Source organism: Lutjanus erythropterus, chromosome 9 (genome assembly GCF_056507025.1).
Source record: "Lutjanus erythropterus isolate fLutEry1 chromosome 9, fLutEry1.hap2, whole genome shotgun sequence".
In the NCBI taxonomy this organism is placed as follows: domain Eukaryota; kingdom Metazoa; phylum Chordata; class Actinopteri; order Lutjaniformes; family Lutjanidae; genus Lutjanus; species Lutjanus erythropterus.
The window spans coordinates 35,031,148-35,051,802 of NC_139325.1; the positions used below are offsets into that span (position 1 = coordinate 35,031,148).

Consider the following 20,655-nt stretch of genomic DNA (forward strand, 5'->3'; position numbering starts at 1 on the left):
GAAGGCCGAGCACAATGATGCAAAATAACAATAATCAATAATTCACCTCAGAGTCATTAAAACTAAAGTAAAGAGTCTGTTTATAAAATGTGAGGAGGAGAAAGTTCAGATGTCAGAAAAATAAATACTGAAGTAACAGATACTTGAAAAGTACTGAAGTACAGAACAGTATTTGTACTCAGTTACTTCTCCCCTCTGAACTCTGAGGATTAGTTTTGTTCTAACAGTGAAGTATCAGGATCATTTAAAGGACGAGTCCATCACTTTTTGTCGTTTATGAGGTTTTTATATCGTTCTTTAGATTCTCAGATGATGGACGTTTCTGCATGACGACGTTTCTATTAGAGCTGCAACAGTTTATTAATCACTTTAATTAATCAATCAGTTCATTAATCACTTTGTCTTAGTTGAAAGAAAATGAGAAGATAAATGTTCTTCAGTAGTTTCCGTCTGTCTGTCAACATTCAGTCAAATAATAAAGTTTGTCAGTCCTGGTGGTAAAAACCTGAAACAGACGAGACGTGCAGGATGACGTGGTCAGTTTCAGTCAGACGGTGCAGTGAGCAGACTACACTTTATATTTGTCTTCCAGTTTTCGTCCGTTCCTTCAGAGTGACTCTCTGTGACCTCTGACCTTTGAAGACAGCGTGACGATTCATGGCTGCTTCAGCCTGCAGGGGACATGAGACACAGGAGCTTCATTTCCTGGACTCTAAACTGTGAGATCAACGGAATGGAACGCTCCATGGTCAGTCTGAGGTTCTTCAACCGTTCCGAGTCCCAGACAGGTTCCTTCTGTTGGACCAGCATCAATGATGTTTATGTCTCTTCTCAAGCCGCCGCCCACAGCTGCCGTGTCACGTCCTCCCAGTCTCTATTTCTGTTTGTCTCCAGAGTCTAAGAGAAAAACTCAAAGGGACTCTGACAGCAGTGACACAGAAGTGACTCATGTTTGTTTTCAGCTGATTCAGATTTTTTTTTTCTTTCTAAGAACTATAATCAACAGAATACGCTCTGCACTCTTCACTTGATCTTGTTCTTGGAGTCTTCAGGACACTGATCTTAACACGTATGGCTCTGAAGTTTGTCACCGATTAAGATTTTCTTTAGTCTCAACAGATTTGACCGTCCTGTAAGAACATTCAACAGTGCATCCTTTTTTTTTTTACAGTGCAGTACACCACATTAAATTCCAATATGAGACTCCAACAGACTGTGTTTAATGTCTTTCTTCACTGTGAAAGCATCAGATTTCCTGACAGAGAAATTCAAAATGTGCCTCTTCCTACAGATCAGTGGAACATAAATCAGTGGACCTGCAGAGTTTCTCTCCTGAGGCTGCAGCTGCTGTCCAGCATCACCTGCGCTGCACGTTCTGCGCTCCTTTACTCCCTGAATTAAGGATTTATTTCAACCAAACCAGAGTTGCTGATTGTTGGACAGTGGAAAGACGAGACGTTTTAGTTGAGCTTTATTTAGTTTCTGTAAAGTTTGAATGAAGCTGACGATGATGATGATGATGATGAAGGATTCAGGTGAGTTTGTGGAGAGGAAACAAACCAAACGTCTCTTCCTGTTTAACTTCACTTCCTGGTGAAGTGTCTGACGGCGCGTCAGCTGCGCTCCGTTTCTATCACTCTTCTCTGCTTCCATCACTGTTAGTTTTGTGGTTTGTGGTGATTTAGAGACTCGGTTTGTAAAGTTTACAGCCTGTCATGCTGCTGCATTGATCTGTGTACAATGATGCAGATAAAAAACAAGAACAGAGTTTTTGCAGCTTCTGTTTTATCCTGTAACTGTGATGAACTCTGACTGGAAGAACCTCAGTCGACTTCAGGGGGCGGGGCTCCGCTGCTCTGCACCTAAATGACCTTTTTCTCCAAGTGAGAAATAAGAATAATTTCAGTTTACATGTCTGTTTTTTTTATGAACCTGAAGATCAAATCATCAAAACATAAAACATGTTCTTTTGTAGAGAGAGAGAGAGAGAGAGAGAGAGAGAGAGAGAGAGAGAGAGAAACCGTCCAGGTTCACCTGACCCTCTTCAACAGAGCAGAACTTATTGATTATACCATTATTATTATTTATTGTTACACTGAACCTTCTGTTCTCAGCCTCAGATATAAGAACATCTGGGTGGAGAACATGTTTATATTATCTGTATTTGTTTTATGTGTTTGAATACATCAAAGTCTGAATTATAGATGATATTAAATACATCTTTCCATGGAAATATTACAATAAATTAGTTTTCCCAGTTATTTAAAGTGATTATTGTGTTTGTAATGATTTTATCTTTATCTTAAACCTTCATATTAATTATATTTCCCTTCCTTCATGACACGTCTTCACAGCTGTAACAGATGATTGATCCAGATGTTAGATACTGATAGAATAACTTTGTTATATTCTACTGTTGTATATATTGGACCACATATATGTAACGTTTATAGAAAGTCATCATTTTCTATTGCAATCTATTAAATCATTTACAAATACTATATTTTTATTGATTAGTTGTTAGGATCATCTGTTAACACGTGATCATTAAATCATATTATCAGTAGTAACATGCAGGATCATCCAGGAGCCACGCAGAAGAAAATGATTTGTTTTATTATCTGATTAAAACGGAACCAATGAAAAGAGCCTTTTCTTAAATATAGTGATGATTAATATAGTGATTATACTGCAGCAGCCTGGTGTTCATTAAGTCTGTGAATGAATGAATGAATGAATGAATGAATGAATGAATGAATGAATGAATATAAAACATGTTTGTTTTTTCTCACATATCTAAGATTTCTTCAGACAAAAGGTTTATTTCTCTCAAGTTTTGTTCACAAATGTGTTAAAATCTGTGTTAGTGAGCAAAGTAAAGACCCGCCCTGCTCCGCCTCTGATTGGCTGATGTTCTCACCCGAACGTGTGTGTGTGTGTCTGTGTCTGTGTCTGTGTCTGTGTGTGTGTGTCTGTGTCTGTGTCTGTGTGTGTGTCTGTGTCTGTGTCTGTGTGTGTGTGTGTGTGTGTCTGTGTCTGTGTGTGTCGGTGTGTGTGTGTGTGTGTGTGTGTGTGTGTATCTGTGTGTATGTGTGTGTGTCTGTATCTCTGTGTGTCTTTGTGTGTATCTGTGTGTGTGTGTGTGTGTGTGTGTGTGTATCAGTTGATCAGGTTTTTCCTCATCAATGACTTCATTCAGTTTCTGTTAATTGATTGGTCGCAGACGTCTGATCCAGTTTCTGTGACTGAAGTCAAAAACATCATCAGTGACATCACGCTGCGCTTCGTCCAATCAGGTCGCTGATCCCAGCCACAAAAACTGCGCAGCCTCTTTATCAGCAGGTCATAAAGTGAGAGGACCTTCATCATCTTCATCATCATCACTCATTTCAGCTGCTACACTTCAGACTCTCTGATGGGGTAAGAAACGACGCTCACTGCATTATTTTATTATTATTATTTATTAGTGTCAGAAAATCGTTCTAAAAACATCTTTCATTGTTCTGTTTTCTCTGCTCTCACTGAAAATGTTCTTTCTGTTTTTTTATTTCAGTAATCTGAAGCTTTTATTAAAGTTTTTTGACTGTCGGACAAAAAACTAAGTTTTTCACAATTTTCTGATCATTTATAGAAAAATTAATCATTTACTCTAAATAACTTGGCTGAATATATTTAAAACAAATCTACTTCAGTTTTGTTTTAATTATTTTTTAAAAATCTGATGAATCAGAAAACATCTTATAAAATGATCATTTTCCAGTTGACGTTGAAATTCACAAATATCTATAAAAATGATGAGTTTATTGTCGAATGTTTCAGATTTTGTTCGGACTGTTAGATGATTTCCCAGCAGCCTTTTGGGTGTGGCTTCGATCGTCTCTCACCAAAGTTTCTTTGCTTCAGTATTTTTCATCATCAATGTGAATGAACAAATGTTTTAAAACAGTTTGCAGAAATAAAACAGAGATGAATATTGATTATAGACGATGAGCTTCATCAGTTTGAGTCTCAGTCGATTTCTGGTTTCACACATTTCTCTAATTTTAATTTTCTGAGGTTTTCAATCTGTTTCTCTTTCAGTCTTTGACACAAATATATAAAATATTTCCTCTGAGTTTAATGAAACTGACAGTTTCATCAAAACCACAGTGAAATCTGAGTTCCTGCTGTTTTCTGAAGCTGTAAATATAATAAATCTATAATTCAAACCTCGGCAGTGAAACAGGATCAGCTGATAAACATCATCAGGCATTTTTCCAACAAATTAGCTCCGGTTCTTCAACTGGTTCCATTCAAGATTCTTGGAACCTTAGTTTAACCTCTAGTGAACCTGCCTATTCCACTTTTGAGTGGAACCGTTGTAATTAAAGATGTGATCAACAGAGGACACGCCCACTTTGGTTCTCACAGATCACCTTTCTTTTGGTTCTAGTTGGGAACCAACTTTTTTTTTCTATTTTTGCTTGAATGGTTCAAAACGCGATGCACAAACTGGAGCAGAACCAGTTCCATGTTGGTGGAAAACTCCTGGAACACTGGAGCCCAACATGTGGTTGAGACCCCCACAGGGGTCACGACATGAATCTGAGAGGTCACATGATGATTTATGAACAGATCCATTCGTTTGTTTTTGTCTTTTTGTTGAGGATTTTGTATCATTCTGTAGTTTCACACTGGTGCTCATTTTTTGTTCAGATTAAAACATTAAAATTTGTGTTTCAGTGTCAAAATGTTTTTCCTCGTGATCAGACGAAGGTTTCTGCACGAAGACGTTCAGACAGACGGTATGAACATGAGCAAAGTCTCTGGGACGTCCCCCAGGTTAACTCCTGGCTAACCCACAACAGTGGAGCAGTGTGGGTGGAGCTGAGGCGGCTGAAGAAGGTGGCCACGCCCACCTGTCACTCAAACAGGCCACGCCCTTAAAGAAGTAGTATGCATGCATGAAAAAAAAAGAGTTCAGCCTTCCAGATGGTGAGTTGGATCCAGACTCCTGCACTGGTCCGGCTTTGCAAACCCGTCGCTGTCCACTGAGATCCAGAACCGAGCTGTGACCCACAATTCAAGTCAAACCAGGACCCGCCTGGAACCGTTAATGAGTCCCGCGACCCGACCTGCACCCGTGATTAAACACAAACACAGTCACTCGATTGTGTTCTTAACTGATGCAGCTCTGTGCTCCTGCAGCTGTTGATGTGTTTCCATGGTGATGATGAGTCTCACTTGCAGTTACCAAAAGCTAAAAATTTAAATTACACGTTCTAACCTTTAAATGAGCAGCAGAACCTCTGACACCGTTATTCTTCACAGTCTCTGGTCATGAAATCACAACTCTGACTTTGATGATGTCAGTTTTAGCCAGCAGCTAAAACTATCAAAACTGTCAGATCAAACTGTGATTAATGATTAATGATTCTTTGGCAGGATGTCGGTCAAAGTTGTGTTGCAGATTTTCACAATAAAAGCCTGCCAGCTGATCAGGCTTCATATTGCTGTATTACAGATATAAATCTTAAAAATACTGGATGTTTTTGATTTTGTATATTATTGTTTTATATGTGTTGCATTATGGTTCTCATGGAAAAATCTCTTCAGTATTCATATTGGACTGATGATAACAAGTCATAATCAGGGTTCTAATACAGACACCATCACAGTGTGTCTGTGCTGCAGCCTACGATGCTGCATCAGCTATCAGTGAGTTCTCAGTAGCCACATCTGCAGTCAAAATGATCAGAAAGTCAAAATTATGAGGCTGCAAGTTTCTAAAACTATATTTATACAGCTGCCGTAGTTAGCTGCTGGTCATTATTGCTATAAGCTGCCAAAGTTATCTGCTAGCAGCTAGTTGCTATAATTCAGCAATCCAATGTACTTGAACTTTGAATTCTGAATAATGATGCTTTTTTTTAATTTCAAAGTGCAGAAACTCAGGTCTGTTTAGTCTGAGTTCACCAACATCGACACACCTGACGTCACTCAGTGATCAGCAGAGTCAGCTGTCATTACTTTGTTGTTCTGTTCAGTTGACTGATGTTTTCTCATGTTTTCACTTTAGACTGAAAGTCAGGAAAACAAACTTCCAACTCACCGTGGTTGCAGCATGAGTTGCTATAGTTTGCTCGTTTCTATAAGTTGCCATAGTTAGTTGCTAGCAGCAAGTTGCTATATGTTGCTACAGACTGTTACAAGTAGGTGGTTGCTATAAATTACTACTGTCAGTTGTGAGTATGTAGATTCTGTAAGTTTCTGTATGTAGGTGCTAATTGCTGTACGTTGCTACAGTTCACTGCTGGTAACTAGATTTGTAAGTTGCTATCATTAGTTGCTGGAGCTTTTGCAGAAACAGGATGTGTTGGATACTTCAGTGAGGAGGGAAGTCAGTGAACGAGACTTAACATAACGTCTGTGGTGATCGTTTAACAATGACAACAACAACTCCCATGATCCCACGCTTCTTTACGACATCGTTAAACTACGTCTTTTAACGTCTGTTTTAATGTGATAGCAGAACTTAATCGCTGTACGTTGATTGTACGATGATAAAAAGAGTCATTATTTGCGATACTCTCACGCTGACACAGTGTGGACAGAACAATACTTTAATAAAACTTTTCAAAATAAAGTCTTGAGTTGATATAAAATATGGATGTGCAGTGGAGTGTGTGAGCTTGTGATTGGTCGATTAGAGTTCACGCTCTAAACAGAGGAGCTGATTTTCACGCTGGTTGGATCTGAACAGTCGTCACTTTGTGGAGGTTCAGCAGCTGACAGCCTCATGCTGCAGCCACACTGAGTCTCTTCTCCTCTCTTTGTTTGTTTGTTTGTTTGTTTCTGTCTGTCTGTCTGTCTGTCTGTCCTCAGATTCGGTGAAGGAGACATGTCTGATCAGCAGAATCTTGAGGTGAGTCCAACCAGCAGCAGTCTGGACAGCAGTGTGTGGACAGCTCTGTCCCGCTGTCCTGCAGATGAGCCCTGCAGGCCTCCGTATGAAACTTCAATATCTGTGGGGGTAAAGTTGACCTGCAGATGATGTCACAGTTTTCCTGTTTCCTGTTTCTCAGACCAGCGCCGTGCTGAGAGTTTCTCGCCTGCCTCTGGTTCGCTCGGCGTTACAGTCGGTGACATCAGCGTACTCAGAGGTTAAAGGTCGTTACCCTCTGCTGGGGCTGATGGGAGGAGTGGCCGAGGTCAGTGTACGCAGTGTCTCCCACGTCGCCATGACGAGAGCCACGCCCCTCCTCCAGAGTCTGGAGCCGCAGAGTACGACGAGCTAAACACAGCTGCTACTGCTAACACTAATACTGTTAATTCTGCTGCCTGGTGATGTCACAGTGATGTCACAGTGTGTCTGTCCACTTGTTATTGTACAGTCTGTGATTCTGCCTGGTTTCTCTGTGTGTGACGTACTTCCTGTTTGTCTGCGTGTCTCCAGTTGAAGTTGCCAACAGTTTCGCTCTCGTTGGTCTCGACCGTCTGGAGAAAAACTTCCCCATCCTGAACCAATCAACAGACGAGGTTTGTTCTGCTCCGTCACCTTCATCTCTTGTAGAACCATTGATTAATTGACAGAAAATTATTGTAACGTTTGATTAGAATTTTTCCTGAAGCCTTTCAGTCAGTTAAGATAAAAACCAGCCCTCGTTTCACAGCGCTGGATAAACTGAATGATTCATTAACAGATGAAGTAATAATGACGTGGACTGAGCCGTTCAGCTGCTCACCAGCTGTTGCGTCCTCATCCTCAGGTTGTGGGTCACTTGAAGGACGCCTTCTTCCTGACGCTGGATGACATGCAGCTGTGGGTGGTGGACGGTTTGGACGTAGCTCTGGATCAGCTGGAGCGTCTGTCTGACGCCGCTCGGGCCGCCGTTCAGCTGCTGCAGGACACTCAGGTGGGCCGGGCTGCCACGTCGGGATTTGACGAGGTACTGAGTCGCCTGGAGGACGCCACCGCCTACTACCTGCCCCTCCCACCCACACTGCGTGAGTACAGGGGCATGCTGGGTAACTGTGGTCGATAAAACCTTGAGAATTCTGAAATGGCAGTATTTTAAAGCCTGCAGTGGCATTAACCTCTGACCTCTGAAGTACCTTAACTTACATTAACTAAGTAAGTTCCATCAGGTTATAAAACATGTTCATTTAGTTCTGCAAGTACAAATAAATGTCCTTTTCATATATTAAAATATTCTGGTCAGATACCTTAAGATGTTTGCATGATCTTTGGTGTAGCGCCCCCTGGAGGAAAAATTCACCAGCAGCCACTGGTTACATCAAATGATTCCTGCATTCAGTCCTTTTGGTACCCAGATCTCATAAAGGAGAACGTTTGAAAGTTATCAGATGAAGTTCTCCTGCAGCATCAGTCTCTCTTTCATATTGATATTAGGATCATATTTTTTTAAATGATACCCGGCTCTACTTTACACACTAAAAACCAGGAACTGTTCCATTTCACTTTGAAAACCCGACACCCGAGCTCGTTTCCACCAATGGTTCCTGGACAGACAGAAGAACTAACTGTTTGAAATGTGTGACAGTGGACTCAGACGTGTCTCAGAACAATCTTAAATTCTACTGAGACTGTTCTCTTCAGATTTGTCTCTGGTCAGGTTCTCCAGAGTCTCACAGCTGCTGGCTGACAGAACGGACCGTGACTCTCTGTCAGTGTTTGGTTCTGATGGATCAGTGTCACGGCGTCCGCGTGCTGTAGAGAAGTGAGGCAGCAGAGGGAGCTGACAGACTCTGAGTCCACTTCACCGTCTCTCAGGCACAAAGTGAGGCTTAAAATCTGGATCATCAATTTACACAATCTATCAGAATACAGAAACACAGAACATACAGAACATAGAACTGAGTGAGGCAGCAGGAAGAGGGCGGAGCTATGTAAACGGAGGTCACATCGTCTTTACAGTCAGCTGTGTACAGATGTTAATACCAGGTGTGAGGAGGGTCTGAGGTTCCTCACAAGAACACAAGTTCTCTGTGTGTGTGTGTGTGTGTGTGTGTGTGTGTGTGTGTGTGTGTGTGTGTGTGTGTGATCAGCTGGATCACAGTAAATGTTCTGATCTTCATCGATTTTCAAACTGAATTTGAGAAGTTCTTCAGACTCGGACTGAGAGGTTCCATAAAGTGACTGAGGTCTTGCTGTGGTCCTTCAGGTCGGGAGTGGGAGATGAGGGTCCAGGAGTACGAGGATGAAGACGATGAAGATGAGCCCAGTCTGTGGACGAGGGTCCGCAGCCTCCTGCTGAGTCTCAGCCTGCAGCTGTATTACCGTATGATGAAGGTCAGAGAGCAGCTGCAGGGCGCCGTCAGGACGCTGGGAGACGCTGCTGACGCGGTGAGACCAAACTCTGACGTCCGTCTTCTAAAAAAAAACTAGAAAAATAGTCGATCGATGCAGGACTTTTCAGTCTCATACTGATATCAGCAAGTAAAAAAAAACTCTCATGTATCTGCTGATATTCTTCATACAGTATTTAGATTATACAGATCACCACATGATCCCTAAAATGTGGTTATCAAACACTTGTGATGGATAATTTGCAGAAAACGCTGCTGAAAAACTAAAATAATCTGCATTATGTTCTGTTCAAAAATAATAAATCATACTGGTGTATATATGACAGGAGGTGCTGAGACAGACTGATACAGCTGGAAGAGATGAATATCAGCTCTGATTCACCTAAGACCACAAATAATGTCAGTCGCTGAAGGTGGAGATAAGAAGACAAAAAGATGAAAACACATGTTAAGATGAAAACTAGATAAAAGACATGATGAGATGAAAACAACATAACAGACAGAAAAACAGAAGACAAAAAGACAATGACGTCACAACAATTACTTAACAAAAGACAAAAAAACAACATAAGAAGATAAACAATGATGCAAAAGATGAAAACAACCAAAAAAACCTAACCCATTTTTTTAGTTTGGTTTCTGTTGGTTTTCTTGTTTTACAAGTCTTCTCACATCTTCTGTAAGAGGAAGTGAAACATTGTTCCTATGACAGAACGTGTTCTGTCTGTGTTTGGATGTAAACACGACTGCAGACGTGCAGAACCTCCTGGCTTCAGAGAAAATGAGCCTCATTACAGATAAACGGAGGCGTTTCCTCTGGTCTGACTCTGAGTCGTGTCTACGTGCCGCACGAAGCGTCTCAGCTGATGGCGCGATAACAGACCCTCAGCTGAGTCCTGCTGCTCGCCGCCTCGTCTTCGCCGCTCATCCATATTCACAGACAACTTCAACAGTAAACTTAAAGGCTGCTGAACTTAACCTGCACAAAATATTCACAGTTTTCAGCCTTTATTCTGAAAACATTGGCGCTCACAGATTTCACCTTCATTATGCGTGCAAACAGTTTAGGATCCTTTGTGGCATTAATCAATACTTTCGTACTTCCTGTTTGTTCTTTTGTATGAACAACATTTAAGATTTCCCTCGATCGCCTGTAAAGCAGCGCACACAAAAAGGAGTTTATTCATGAAAACACAGAAGAAAAATGTTATATAACTCATTACTCCACACGGCTGCGTGACCCCACCGACAGGACAGGATTAGTTAGTTCATTTTCATTATTTTCTGGCGTTTTAGCGACCAAGCAGCTAATTGATTAGTGGAAAGATTATTGCCAGATTGATCACTGGTTAAAAAATATGACAGGTGGAGTGAACGGACATTCGTCTGGTGTTTTTAACTCCTGCTCGTCTCCTCTGTGCTGATTATTACTGTACCTCCACTGACGATGAGCGACTCAGTGTTTCAGATTAATGAGGACTCGTCTCTGCAGGTGAGCTCGTACTCGTGTCTGTCAGAGCCAATCAGCAGCCTCATTAGGGCCCCGTCTCCGTCCTGGTACAGATCTGTGGTCGTCACGTGTTCTGTTCCGGCTGTTTGTTTGGAGGTCAGAGGTCACGACCTGCCGTCTCCGTCTGACCCAAATACCTGACGAGACCCCGCAGAGTTTCCCAGAGAACTGTTTGTGTTCTCCGGGTGAAGCCGACCAGCAGGAACAAACCGGTTCTCATTCATCTGAGCGCCAGTTTGATCCTCGTCATCAACGTTTTCTCTGTGTGGGTCACTGACGCTCGTTCTTCTGACTGATGAAGATGAATCCTGAACTCTGACGAGGAACATCAAGCCAGTCAGAGTGACTCCAGGACTGAACCCAGAGTAGTCATCCTTCAGAAATAAAATGAGTGATGTCACGCTTTTAATTTCTCCTGCAGATGAAGAAGTGAAGCGTTGGAGTTTTTTATTCATAACTGATGTCATTTTCTTCAGTCAGTCTTGTTTCTGTGATCGTGATAATAAATTATCAGCTGTGTGTGAATGTAGGATATCGTTCTTTATTTTAAAACTGTTACCCTGCTAATAATCCACATTTTTACTGAACATATCTGTCATCTGTTCATGTTTTTTTTTTAGATTGTGTAATCTCAGTACATGTAATCTATTACTCCCTAAACCTGTGTGATATATACCGATGGATCCACCAGTCAATCGTCTTTTCTATGCTGTGATGAACCGTCCGTCCTCCTGTAGTTGTTGTTTCCGTTTATGGTGTTGTCGTCATCATCGTCGTCGTGGCGACACTCTGTCCTCACGTGTCTCCGTCTGCTGGCAGCTCTGAGCTGGTCTGAGTCCAGATCTCTTCGTTCTGTTGTCTGCTGGGAAACTGGAGGCTGCCAGCTGGACTCTGACTGGTTCTCACATCCTGTTTGGGTCAAAGCAACAGAACGTTTACTGTTGGACAAACAGTCCGTCCAGGACTCAGACGTCCACCGCGACACCTCTGACACGTGACGGTCCAGTCTGTCCCTCTGGACTTTAATCCAGTCCTCATGGAGATGATTTAGTTTTGTTTCAGTCATGTTTCAGTGAGCTCCCTCAGACAAACCACAGATAAAATAGAATACCTTTATATGAATATTGTGACAGTATTGTTGGGAGCATATTGAGATTTTTTTTTTTGGACAAATAATCATCAGTAATGAGGATATAATGACTAAGAACAACTAGAACAGTCAGATAATGACATCAGTTCACCTTTAAAACCAGGAAACGATCTTTATCTGGTCACATCTCACGATATGATATGATATCAATATGTTGTCCGGCCCTATAGGTTACTTTCAAAACTTCATTTTGATGCTATGAAGACAATAAATAAGAATATAAACAACAGAATAAAACTGTAACAGGAGCTTACAAATACATCATAATTAAAAAAAAAAAAAAAAAAAAAATAGTGAATGAAGTGTGAGCAGCAAACAGCATCTGGCTCTGATCTGTAGTCCAACAGCTCCTCGACTAAGATTTCTTTAAAGGAATCAGATTTGGCCGTCATATATGAATATTTGATGATTCATCCATTTTCTTTCATAGTGCAGTTCGCCACACTGAATTCTTATATGAGCCTACATGAGTGTTTTATCAGCCATGTTTTAATGTCTTTCTTCATCATCTGTGATGAAAACATCAGATTTTCTCTAAGTCAGAGAAAAACTGTCTCCTGTAGTTCACTTATAAAATCAGCGCACTGCAGAGGGCAGAACTAAATTACACCCTGAGATTTAAGATTATTGATCACAGACATTTTACAAGGGAAACAGCTCAATATCACAAAACACAATCTGCATCAGGAGCGTTAAAGTAGTTCAAAGTGCTTGCATTAAAAAAACCATAAAGATCTATAAATCACTAGAATTTATGCAGAAATTAAGAAGATGTGATGAGGCGAATTAAGAACTGGATCGTGATGGTTTGACGTTTTTAAAAACCCCTCCAACTGAAGAAGACAGTGTGAAATGATCAAAAGCTCCTTAACATTCAGCATCTGAGTCAGCTGTTGACACTGTCTGTCCTCTGCAGATGGGTCTGTCTCAGGTCCTGGAGCTGGTCGGTGAGCTGCTCCAGTACCTTCAGAGCCTGCTGGTGGCGCTGGTGTACCGAACAGAGAGCCTCAGAGAACTGGCCCTGAACAGGGTCAGAGATCAGGCCGTCATGTTGGCAGAGCTGCGTCCCGTACGCCTGATCGTAGAGCTGCCGGCTCAGATCCAACAGCTGCTCAGAGACCTGCAGGAACTGTCCAAGATCCTCCTGCAGCTCATCATCAACGCCACGCCGCTCTACAACATGGTGAGGTTACTGCCACACCAGAGACACACCTGGGACACACCTGAGGCTGTATCCCCAGTGTGACAAAAAACATTTCAATCCGGTCAATTCTTTTGGCACTATTTCAGAGATTATCTCCCGAAGCTAGCAGCTAACAGTAGTCACTCTAATAGTAGGCTAACCAAAGCTAGACAACATTAGCCACACTAACATCAGGGTAACTAAAGCTAGCAGCTAACGTTAACCACACAAACAGTGAGTTAACCAAAGCTAGCAGCTAACATTAGCCACACTAACATCAGGCAATATAAAGCTAACAGCTAACATTAGCCACACTAACAGCAGGCTAACCAAAGCTATCAGCTAACTGCAGGTAAGCTAGGTTAAACATGGCCTGAAACTATCACTGTACTTCAAAATGCTGACTGCTCCTTTAAGGCTCACTGTTGCTTTTGAGTCTGTGAGTATTGGAAAAGTAATCAATCGATTAATCACTGATAATAAACTCATGTGACTTTCAGCTGCAGCAGCCATCTGCTCAGGAGGTCGAGGACTTCCTGAACCAGGAGGACTTTGTGTCCGAAAGTTCGTCTCGCCGCAACTCAGCTAACAGTCTCTTCCTGAAGGCGATGGACGGCCGTTCTCGCCGCCGCCGGAGTCTCTACTCCCGGGCCACCCGAGGCTCCGGGGGCCCCCAGAGTCCCGACCCCCCCAACGGCCGCCGCCGCTCCAGCCTGAAGGACGTGCCGGCCGTGGAGGTGGAGAGCCTGCTCGTCCCTTCCGAGCCCGTGGTCGCCCACCGCCGTCCATCCGCCGCCGAGCTGCTGCTCACGCCGCTCAAACAGTTTGTCTCTCAGAGCCAGAAGGCCTTCGAGTACCTGAGCCCCAACTCGGCCGAAAACGCCGTCAACGATACGGAAACAGCCGACTGTTAAACATCTCGCTGAGGTCTGGCCCCGCCCTGATCCACCAACCACTGCTGCCGGTCCAGCCCCCCGACCAATCACAGCCTCCCGTCTCAGTCCCCGATGATGAGACGTCTCTGCCTCAGCTGGTGTTAGTTTGCGCGTTCACGTTTGCCAACAGAGCGATCGGACGATTAGTTTAAAGAAAAATTATTTTAAAACGCTGAGAAAAAAAAATATTTAAAGCTCGAACAAAATTAAATCTCGGGGAAAAGAAAAAGTCTCCAAGAAAAGTTTTTTTAAATATCCAGGAAAAAAATTTCAATCTCAGAAAAAAATCAATTTAAATTTCTTAAAAAAGAAGTTTATACCTAAGAGAAACATTTGTTTGAATCTGAGAAAAATTTGTTGAAATCTCCAGGAAAATGTTATTTAAATCTCTGAGAATAATTGATTTAAATTTCTGACAAAAAATATTTAAATCTTGGTGAAAAATTTAAATCTTCTGAAAACAGTTTAAATCACAGAGAAAAAATGAGTTTAAATACTCAAGAAATAAATTATTTATATCTCAGAGAAAAATCAGTTTGAACCTGTGAGAGAATTGATTTAAAGCTTCAAGAAAGTTAGTTTAAATTTCTGGGGAAAAAAATAAATAAATAAATAAAATCGCAGAGGAAAAACTGATTTAACTCCCAGAGAGAGAAAAAAAATTAATTTCAATAAACATTATTTTAAATCTCAGAAAAATTTGTTAAAATTTCTGAAAATAAAATTTAAATCTCAGAGAAAAATAAGTTAATATCTCCAAGAAAAAAAAGTTTAAACCAGCGAGAAAAACATATTTTAATCTGAGAAAAATTACTTCATTTGTTTAAAGCTGTGAGAAATATTGGTTTAAAAAATAATAATAATAATAATTGAAATCTCACAGAATCAGGAAATAAATTCAGTGTTTTCAAAGTTTCACCATCATCAGCTCATGTCTGTACTTTTACTTTGATCAAGAAGTTTTCCATCTGTTTAACTTTAGTGTGTAAACGTGACGTCAGAATAAACGATCTTTTCCACGAAACATTTCGACTTTGAGGAGAAAAACGCGTCTCAAAAACAAACACACCAAAAAAATTAGTGATGAGACTCTCGTACTTTCCAGAGCTTTCAGCCTCATCCTGTGGCCTTCGTCCATGACTGTTTGCTTCGTCACCATGGAAACATCATCACCATCATAATAATAATAATAATTATTATTATTATTATTATTATTATTATTATTATTATTATTATTATTATTATCATCAAGGCTGAAATAAGGTTATTGTTTTCTGAAATGTTCTCTGTACTCAGCAGCCTGGTAACAGTTCAGCTCACTGTGATGATGATGATGATGATGATGAGGATGGAGGAGTCTTGTTGTTGATGATGATGATGCAGGTTTTGTTCTGATATCGGTTGAATGAATGTTCTCAAGATAACATCATATAGAACTGATTATATCTGTTATTGATCAGGTGATAGGATGATGATTGGACCTCGAGTTGAGTTCTTCTCTGGAAACATTTCCACTTTATCTGAACTGGAAACTGACAGGAAGTCATAAATAAAATAAAAGCTGATTTATTTTCAGACTTGTAACAAATATAATATTGATGTGTTCTGTAAACTGACCAGCAGGTGAAAATAAAGCTTCTGGACTCTGCAGCTTCACTTCAGTCTGTTTGTGTCACAATTAAAAACCAACTCATGTTGTTCATTCAGCTTTTAATTTGTAAAAAAAAAAACAAAAAAAACATGTATCAGTCATGAGTGCTGCACCAGTTTCCATGACGACATCAACACATATAAATATGTATTTACAAAAAATGATCATGTATAAAATGATGTGATGTATCTCTGCAGTCTGAAATATTACAAATGTTTAAAATCCTCCAGTGACACCAGTTAATGAGACCAGCAACCAGACAAGTTAAAGGGACAGTCTGTATTTTCTTCAGTGTGGTTCTATGAGGTTCTTCACCACAGTCAGTGTTTTACCTTCAGTAGATGGAGGTCAGTTTGGAGAAGCAGCAGAAGAACCAGCGGAGGAAGTTAATCTGTGTTCCTGCTGTGGACAGGGTCAGCAGGAACACAGATTTTACACAACAGTATAAGTGTACGTTATATTTAGAATATTTTCACCTCTTTATCTTTCTGTCACACAGACTTTTCTGACAGGAAACCACCGTTATATCAGACAAATATCACTCTCTACAAACCAACCAAACTCCATTCATAAAATCAGTGATTTATCTCACAGAACACAGGAGTTGTTGGTCTGCTGCTGCCTCCATCTGTTAGTGTGTTTGTGTTGTTGTGAGGCTTTGGTGAATCCAAACTAACCCTTTAAAACACTGAGGTCACACAACAACACAAACACACTAACAGATGGAGGCGGCAGCAGACCAACAACTCCTGTGTTCTGTCAGCTAAAATTACTGATTTTATCAGTGGAGTTTGGTTGAATCTTCAGGGTCGATCCTCTGAGAAGCAGGGACGAGGTCACGTTTGGACCTATTTTTCAAGTAGTGATCAATCTGGCAATATGCTTTTCACAAATCAATTGTTGTTTGTTCCATAAAATGTCAGAAGATGTTGATCAAAGTCTAAGATGACGTCCTCAAATGTCTCGTTTTGTCCACAACTCAAAGATCATCAGTTTACTGTCAGAGAGGAGGAAAGAAACTAGAAAATATTCACATTTAAGAAGCTGAAATCAGAGAATTTAGACTTTTTTCTTTTAAAAAATGACTCTAAATGATTATTTGATTATCAAAATAGTTGGCAGTTAATTTAATGGTTGACAACTAATCGATCAATCGTAGCAGCTCTACATGTTATTGTTTACATGTTAGCATGTCCGTCCAGATGTTCTGGACTCACTTTTAGGGGAGCTGTCACACCGTCCATCTTTGAACATGTCAGTGGTCTGAACCGCACTTCATCGTCTCACACATGTTGACGTTTCAATCGTTGCCATGGCAATAGCTCCGCTAAAAGTCCCGTCGTTCTGAAACAAAACTCTTCTTTGACTTTTCTTTTACAAACTTCACCCTCGACACGTCTCTCAACCTGCCGCTGCCCCTCACATGTCTGACCTTTGACCTCTCCTCACCATAGCGACTGACAGGAAGTCTCCCTCTGACATCACTGTGACATCACGCACAGTAATGGCGAGTTCGTCTCGTCTACTCGGCTCGTTTTCTTGCGAACACGGCCGACACGCTGCGGACGATCCCCCGGACGCCGGCCGAGCTCCTCCTCAGCGCCCGGCTCTCTCTGACGAGGTCGACCAGCCGGTGAAACACCAGCAGGACACCGTGATACGTCTCCGCCGCCGACACCTCAAAGAAGCAGCAGTGGTGGGACAGGGCGAGCAGACGTCCCTCCTCGCTGGAGACGCTGCGATGACACTGAAGGTCCCGCTTGTTCCCCACGATGACGACGGGGACGGACGACGGCTTCCTGCTGCGACGGAGCTGCTGCAGCTGCTGGCGGACGACGTCGAAGCTGCAGCGATCACAGATACTGTAGACCAGAATCATCCCGTCAGCCCACTGCAGCTGTTTGTCACTGAGGGACGGAGTCTTCTCAGCGTCCTGAGGACAAACAAAAACACGCTGAAACATTTCATTTAATCCCCATCTTCATGTCTCAGTGACTGATCAAAAGTCAGACGGTTCTGAGACGCTTTTGGTAAAAAGAAGATCCTTTTTGTTTCAGCACAAACACAGGATTTATTACTGTTGGCGTTTCGAATCAGAATATTTTCACGTCCGACTCTGAGTTTGTTTCTGGTGACTGTTGGACGAGCAGAAAGACGAACCAGGACGGTGTCAGTTTTATAGAGTTTTATTTTCTGTGATTTATCATGATAAAATGTTTCTGTAAATGGAGTCTGGTGTCTTTGAACAGAGCGATAAATCAGCTGTTTGTGGTCAAACAAAAACAAAAAGCTCAGAAACTTGGCTGAGTCGCACCAACAAGGATTATCTTTTAACCCTGATAAATCCTGGTTTAACTTTAAATTATGTTGCAACAAACTACCTTAAAATAAAGAAACTGAAGCTTTTTAGACTTTACTTTTTACTTAAAATTGAGGTTAAATTTAATTCTGTTGCATCAAAATGTTAAACTCCAGTTTAAACTGAACCAATATTAACTTTAAACTTACACTTGATGAGGTTTAACTTTTAAAACAACTTTTTAGATAACTAGCAAATAATATCATGTTGTTTTTGTTATTTCAGCTTGCTAGTAAAACGCAACTTTATTTTATTTTTTTTAGCTAGCTAGCTAACAATACAAGGTTGTTGTTTTTTACTCTTTAGCTAACAAACAAAATGGCTGCCTTTTTGAGATGAATTAAACAAAACGATTCTCTGTTGAACCATCATGAGTAAGCTAACTAGGCTAACCAACTTTTAATGTTTCTAATGTTTTGCTAACATTTCGGCTAGTTAGTAAAGCATATGATGTGATTTTCTGCTTTTTAGCTAGTTAGCTAACAATATAATGCTGTTTTATAGTTTTTAGACAGCTAGCAAACAATATAACATTTCTGAACATTTCAGCTTGCTAGCAAAATAGTTTTTGTATAACAACAATATAACAATGTTGTCTTTTTTACTTTTTAGCTAGCCAGCAAACAAAATGGCTGCCTTTTTTCAACGGATTGAGCAATCGTGGCTAACAAACAAGAAACAAGATAGAAACTGTTTACTGTTTTTTTTTTTTTTTTTTTTAGTTAGCTAGCAAACAATGCAACATTTCATTACAGAGCAGCTAAAAGTTTCCCCTGGTCTTTTATACTTTCTACGTCCCGACAGCATTTTAATTTAATATTCATTAATTCTGATTCTGATCATCTCTGAACTTGGATTTACTAAACTGAGATTAATTTTGAGGTTCCTGGTCAAATCCAGTCTGTCACTTTGGGACGCTGTGTGTCTCACCTGTGTGTATAGAGAGTCCCAGATGTTGAAGCAGACGTCCTGCCCGTCGATCTGCTCGACTCGACTGTAAACCGACTCTGAAACAAACAAACAAACAAACAAACAAACACGTCAGGTTTTAAATGAGGACAGTGAGGAAGCTGCTGCTGACGCTGTGTGTGTCCACGTGTCCTCACCGATGTCTCCGTACTCCCCGATGAATCGTCTGGTCAGAAACCTGACGGCGAGAGCTGCACACACACAGACACACCTCATTATTATTGACTCAGTTTGTATTTTATTGATTCATTGATTGATTTGTCCATAAAATAAACCCAAAGCTGATTTCACCTGAATCGTCAGAAAATGTCAGAAAATATTTGAAGATTTATAAAAATGAATCCTGTTACAATCTTGTCAGTTGAAAAACAGACTGAAACATTTCAACCAGGGATCAATCTGACAATAATTTTTCCCCTAATTAATTTTTATTTGATAGAACTGTGCTCTACAGATGAATACCATTATTTTTCACTAATTTCTGACATTGTACAGTTGAATTCTCTCGATTAATCAAGAAAATGATCATCAGATTCAATCAATAGTGAAAAAATGCTGAAAATATGAGTATAATCGATTAATGGATGATGAAACTGACGGTGAGTTGCAGCCATAAAAACACAGAGAAACTTTAAAACCTGTGAAGATGTGAAAATGTGTGCGGGGTGTTCGGGTACCTGACTTGCCAACGCCGGCGGCTCCCAGCAGCAGGATGTTGACCTCCTCCGCTCTCTGCTGGTTTCCCTCCATCACCTCCGCTCCACCTCTCACCTCCTGCAGCACCATCAGGACTCCACACAGAACCGACTCTGACCGACTTCAGGGGCCTCAGAGGGTCTGACTCTCTGCAGGTCTGAGTCTCTGCAGGTCTGAGTCTCTGACAGGTCCAAGTCTCTGCAGGTCTGAGTCTCTGTAGGTCTTAGTCTCTGACAGGTCCTTATATAAGAGCCGGTGGGAGGGGGAGGGGCAGACACTGCAGTCTCTGGTTGGTCCACAGTTCCCCTCTTCAGTCTGATTGGTTGATGAGTGATAATGAAGCTGGACTGAGATCAGAGAGAGGCTGCGTTTTGTTCTAACATTTGAAAAGGTTTATAGAACGTTTAGAACCCGAGCCGCGCTGGCTGATGATGATGTCAAAAAAAAAAGATCTGATACTGTTAAACTGGACAATATTCTTTGTTTATGTATTAAATCTAATACTGAAACAGAAAACTTTCACTGGTACTTTTCATAATTATAATTTACATTTCATGGACCAAACAACTGATTAATGAAATAATCGACCAATTAATCAATGATGAAAATAATTATTTGCAGCCCTGAAAGTACTTTAAAAGCATTTGTGTATTTGAAATACTTCAAATACACCATTTAATGTTTAATCTTATTCTCAAATTAGACACATTTTTATCATGTTAAGGTTGAAACTATGGGAAAAAACTGTACTGTTGTAATGATTAATCAATTATTACATTAATCATCAACTATTTTGATAATTGATTAATCATTTCTGGTCATTTCATTAATTTAAAAATCTAAATTCTCTGATTTCAGCTTTTTAAATGTGAATATTTTCTGGTTTCTTTCCT

General features: G+C 40.8%; 2 protein-coding genes across 2 annotated transcripts; one reads left to right on the plus strand and one right to left on the minus strand.

Annotated features, from left to right (window-relative positions):
- The first annotated feature begins 3,336 nt into the window (after positions 1-3,336).
- Positions 3,337-15,737, plus strand: plin6 (perilipin 6). The gene is made up of 8 exons (XM_084727358.1): positions 3,337-3,420; positions 6,865-6,904; positions 7,065-7,263; positions 7,436-7,518; positions 7,749-7,986; positions 9,165-9,346; positions 12,886-13,152; positions 13,653-15,737. Exons 1-8 carry the CDS (start codon positions 3,416-3,418, stop codon positions 14,064-14,066), a joined length of 1,428 nt encoding a protein of 475 aa, XP_084583484.1. The 5' UTR covers positions 3,337-3,415; the 3' UTR covers positions 14,067-15,737.
- LOC146322003 (ras-like protein family member 11B) lies at positions 14,938-20,618 on the minus strand. The gene is made up of 4 exons (XM_084727382.1): positions 19,744-20,618; positions 19,204-19,257; positions 19,028-19,104; positions 14,938-17,671 (listed from the first exon to the last, which is right to left on the minus strand). Exons 1-4 carry the CDS (start codon positions 19,850-19,852, stop codon positions 17,261-17,263), a joined length of 651 nt encoding a protein of 216 aa, XP_084583508.1. The 5' UTR covers positions 19,853-20,618; the 3' UTR covers positions 14,938-17,260.
- Positions 20,619-20,655: the final 37 nt, after the last annotated feature.

Bases quoted from the DNA above. Each gene is read 5' to 3' on its own strand.
- plin6 (XM_084727358.1), top strand. The intron at 7,264-7,435 runs GTACGACGAGCT...GCGTGTCTCCAG, and splicing joins CCAGAGTCTGGAGCCGCAGA to TTGAAGTTGCCAACAGTTTC. The intron at 7,987-9,164 runs GTGAGTACAGGG...GTGGTCCTTCAG, and splicing joins GCCCCTCCCACCCACACTGC to GTCGGGAGTGGGAGATGAGG.
- LOC146322003 (XM_084727382.1), bottom strand. From the start codon at position 19,852: ATGGTGCTGCAGGAGGTGAGAGGTGGAGCGGAGGTGATGGAGGGAAAC. The intron at 19,105-19,203 runs GTGAGGACACGT...TGTTTGTTTCAG, and splicing joins CGGGGAGTACGGAGACATCG to AGTCGGTTTACAGTCGAGTC. The intron at 17,672-19,027 runs GTGAGACACACA...GTTTGTCCTCAG, and splicing joins GGGACTCTCTATACACACAG to GACGCTGAGAAGACTCCGTC.